This window comes from Populus nigra, chromosome 1, assembly GCF_951802175.1.
Source record: "Populus nigra chromosome 1, ddPopNigr1.1, whole genome shotgun sequence".
NCBI lineage: Eukaryota > Viridiplantae > Streptophyta > Magnoliopsida > Malpighiales > Salicaceae > Populus > Populus nigra.
In genome coordinates, this window is record NC_084852.1 from 33,967,464 (window position 1) to 33,971,825 (window position 4,362).

At 33.4% G+C, this 4,362-nt stretch overlaps 1 protein-coding gene across 1 annotated transcript; it reads left to right on the top strand.

The window, feature by feature from the left end:
- The first annotated feature begins 2,054 nt into the window (after positions 1 to 2,054).
- LOC133699514 (uncharacterized) lies at positions 2,055 to 3,952 on the top strand. Its single transcript, XM_062122788.1, has 2 exons — positions 2,055 to 2,193; positions 2,615 to 3,952. The coding sequence occupies exon 2, from the start codon at positions 2,701 to 2,703 to the stop codon at positions 3,856 to 3,858; it is 1,158 nt and encodes a 385-aa protein (XP_061978772.1). The 5' UTR covers positions 2,055 to 2,193; positions 2,615 to 2,700; the 3' UTR covers positions 3,859 to 3,952.
- Positions 3,953 to 4,362: the final 410 nt, after the last annotated feature.

Genomic DNA, 4,362 nt, shown 5'->3' on the forward strand with positions numbered 1-4,362 from the left:
GATGGTTGAGAAACTCTTTTAGAAGAAGTGATATCATTTATAAGCATCAAGACATTAGAGTTTCTGATATGGATGCTTGTTTTTCTATTGTGGAACAATCTCGCCGTAAAAAAAAATCAATAACAGTTGAACATTAATACCAAGTTGATATATTTACAATTATTATTGATCAACAATTACAAGAGCTAAATAATAGATTCAATGAGTAGGCAATCGAATTTGACCTTTCATTAAGAGAAGCACTTCGACACAAAATTCAACTTTTTTGTTCATGGAATTTGACCTCTTTGCCACCATTTTCTAGTGACTCTCTTCTAAAAAATTCTAGAGACTGCAAAACCAAAAAAATAATGTATTGGACTAAAATGCCAAATCCTCATTGTATAGGAATTAAAAATAAAACATGTTCGAAATAAAAAATTCTAAAAAGAAAATAAAAACTGTTGTTTGCTTCAATATCAACCCCTCCCCTCATTTTTTGTAGCAACAAAATAGAATTTTATTTTACTAAATCTAGCATTAACGGAGATATTTTTTTAACACCATAAAAACATTGTAGTAGAGTAGTTGAAACAAATTATCATGACAAATGTACAAATCCTAGTAGTTAACGCAATATAAAAGGATAAATATTTTTTAAAAAACTTAGTTAATTACTAGAATAGAAAATATTTAAAAAATAATAAATAAAAAAAAGACTATTTTAATTCATAATATTTTGCATCTAATTGTACAGTGTTAACGCAATATGAAAGGATAAATATTTAACGCAATATGAAAGGATAAATATTTAACTACTAGGATAAATCCTAGTAGTTAACGCAATATAAAAGAATAAATATTTTTTAAAAAACTTAGTTAATTACTAGAATAGAAAATATTTAAAAAATAATAAATAAGAAAAACACTATTTTAATTTATAATATTTTGCATCTTATTGTACAGTGTTTGTGGGAGCTCAATTAGATTTTTTTTTTTTATGATCATAATTATAATGATGCGCTCTGGTCAAAGACAAAATTTTGCTATAAAGGTGAATGTACGACCAAGCACTGAACACCAAGGCTTCAAAATCTTTTTGCTGATCATTGTAGACATACTTGAATAAATACTTGGGGAACATATTTCAATGTTGATATGATCAGCTCTTGATTGTATTGTAAGCAACAACATTATTATTCTGATTCCATTCTTCGAAACATCAGAGCATCGTTGCGGCCTTTACCAACCACAAGACCAGCATAGCTGATTTGACTTCTTGTACTATGAGGTTGTAAAAAGAATAACGTAAGTTATATATAAAAATTTTATTTAATAGTTGAATCTGATTTTTTATATTATGAGTTTGATAAAGGATAATATAAATTATATATTAAAATTTTATTTAATGATTAAAATTTTTAAATTGATATAATTTTTTAATATAATATTAGAGTTTTGATGATTAAGTGACCACGAATTCGAATATTACTATCCTCGTTTATTTGATAAAAATCTAACATAAGATAGTGTGGACCTGTACAAGTTTTAAATCTAAAAGGTTGTCACTTGAGGAGGTGTATTAGAGAATAATATAAATTATATCTTGATATTTTATTTAATATCTTAAATTTTTAGGTTGAATTGATTTTTTAAAAGAAAATGTCACAAACTTTTTCTTTGGAATCAATATTATTAAAACTAGCTTGATATAATTAGTTAATCTCATGATCGGTTAATTTAAGATCTAAATTGGTTGAAGTTGATTCAATTAATCTGATGATCGGTTAATTCAAGATTTAGAGCAGTTGAAGTTTAGTCTTCTTATAGGTTATGTACCATATATATATATATAATCTGAAAACGTAAGGTTTTTTCTTAAGACTTCTATTATTAACGTTAGTTTAGTTTTAGAGCAAAAACAACAGTACCGAATAAACCTTCAAATCATAGCTTTTGCAAGGAATTTGATCCTTGACCCTAGCCCTGCCACAAATGGTTCGAGCTGCTCAAAATATTAGATTCGCCTCTTGTAAGTATAATTAGGGTATTGAGAATTGGCAAATTCGCAAATTCGCAAATGCTATTTAACAATATAGGAAGAACCTGACTGAAACTCTCAGGTGCGTATTGAAATTCAAGAAATCGTGGGCAGTAATCGTGATTTCGAGACACTTCAAGGACATTCATGCAATCTACCAGCGGGGTAGTGAGGTATTTATTATTAATCATATTCAATCTACCAAAAACCCAAAGTGTTGTAAGGGTTCGAGGTTTACTAATTGTTCTGACAAAATATTGTCCTCGCTGTTGCTTTCGCATTGGATTCGCCACTCTGCTAGGTATCTTATACTGCTTGAATGCCCAGTGATGTTACTTTACTACTCCTGTTCATGCGCGCGTTAACCAGCTTGAGTAGTAAGAAATCATGTTTGACTTCGTTTACCGGTATCATTCCATAGTTTCTCAGCATATTCCCGAGGTGGTTATAATTGTGGATATACAGTGAAGAAATATATTCTTTGCTTGCGATTTGGGTTGTTGGAATTTTCTTGGAAGGTGCTTGGGAGATAAGTCAACGGAACTTTAGTTCTAACAGGTCTTTATTTATTTACCTTTTCTTTCCTTTTTGTAGGGACCGGTGGCAGATAGAGATAAAGCTATTGCATTGAGCTCGACTTAGCTCTCAATTACAAGCAAGATTATTTGTCATTAGCAAACATGGAGGCTCAGATGAAGGATTGTTCTGAAAATCCCATCATTATTTCTGACATGGGTACAAAGGGTCTACTTGGCCATTATCAGTTTGAAGACGGGTCATCTCAGTTTATTTTTCTGGACATTGATAAAGAAACAGGAGGCATCAGTATCAACAATCCCCTGAGTCTCACCACCGGCAGTTATGTACAAATCATCTCTTCATCTGAGGGCTTGCTTTTATTGTCTAGTAATGGGGAGAATCAGCTCAACTATCTTGTGTTCAATCCCTTGACTAAGCAGTCCGTGACTCTTCCACAGCATGGTATCGCCAGGCTGATTATCAGGTCAGGTCTCGCTTTTGATGGGAAACATTATCAAGTAGTGCTTGTACATGTTTCTAGAGATGAAGAGAATGGATTGGGCCCACTTCCTGGTGATATTGAATTGGAAGTCTTCTCTTCTGAAACTGGGGCTTGGAGAAATCATCGACCTTTCAGTTTGTCTCTGAATGTTGAGTTACCTGATAATGAGTTTCCTGAGCTGAACACAACCCCACTTTTTTCCAATGGAGCAATCCACTGGGAGATAAGCGGGCAGTTGCTTGTTTATCATGTTGAAGATGATTACTGTGAAGTAATTGAACTGCCAAATGTTTTTGAGGATTGGTCTTGGCAATCGACAATGACTTACAGGCGATGTCTGTGGGAATCTGAGGGGAGAGTACACTACACTTACACTGATTTTGATGGGGTTCATTCTTGGAATCTTCTCAAGGAAGATGAGCATAATGTTTACTCGCACCAGAACGTCTATGACCGTGAAAAATTCAGGTGGGCATTGGCATATACTATCAACCATGAAGACTTGGCAGAACAGGATCCTGATATTCTCAGTCTTGGTGATCAGTGGGAGCCTCGCAACATATCTCCTATTGCTTATGTTCAAGATTCCGAGATCATGTATTTGCAGCTTCCAGGAATTGTTGTTGCATACAACACCAAGAATCGAGTTTTGCTGAAAGTATGCAGGTACACATTTCCAGGCGTAGATTTTAATTCCTGTTCTTTCTTCCCCTCCATCCACAGAAGTGAGTGCCATAAGCAAAATGCAAGTAAATCACAAGTAGGAGAAGTGGTTGATTTACCTATAGGAGAAGAGGTGAATTCATTTTCATTTTAAGTGGAGCTTTAGTGTACTAGCATTCTACTTCTCGTATACTTTGTATCGCAAATTCAATTTTATTTCCAGCTAATTGCATCTGGTCTTGGCACTATTTGTCTCTTAATTATGCGTTTATGGGCTCTTTTACACGAGATTTGTGAATCCCATATAAGTCAGGAGCATTATTTATCATTTAGTTTAAGAAATTGCGAATAGATTGCAAACAGGCTTACCGGCTTTGTCATCTACATTAGAAAATCACATATTCATGTTCCAGATAGAGGTTTTATAGATGATTGCTACAATTGAAGTGTCAATACGGCCCTTATTATGAACTGTGGTATAAAAGTCAATGAGTTTTGCTGGCTTGAAGTAAAATACGTTCCTTATTTCTAAGATAATTACATCCACAAATAAATTACTTCCGAGGATATAGCCTAACCTTGAGAAGATTCAAGCGATTTTAGATATGATTCCTCCCCATAAGATCAAAGAAGTTGAGCGTCTCAAGGGAAGGCTAGC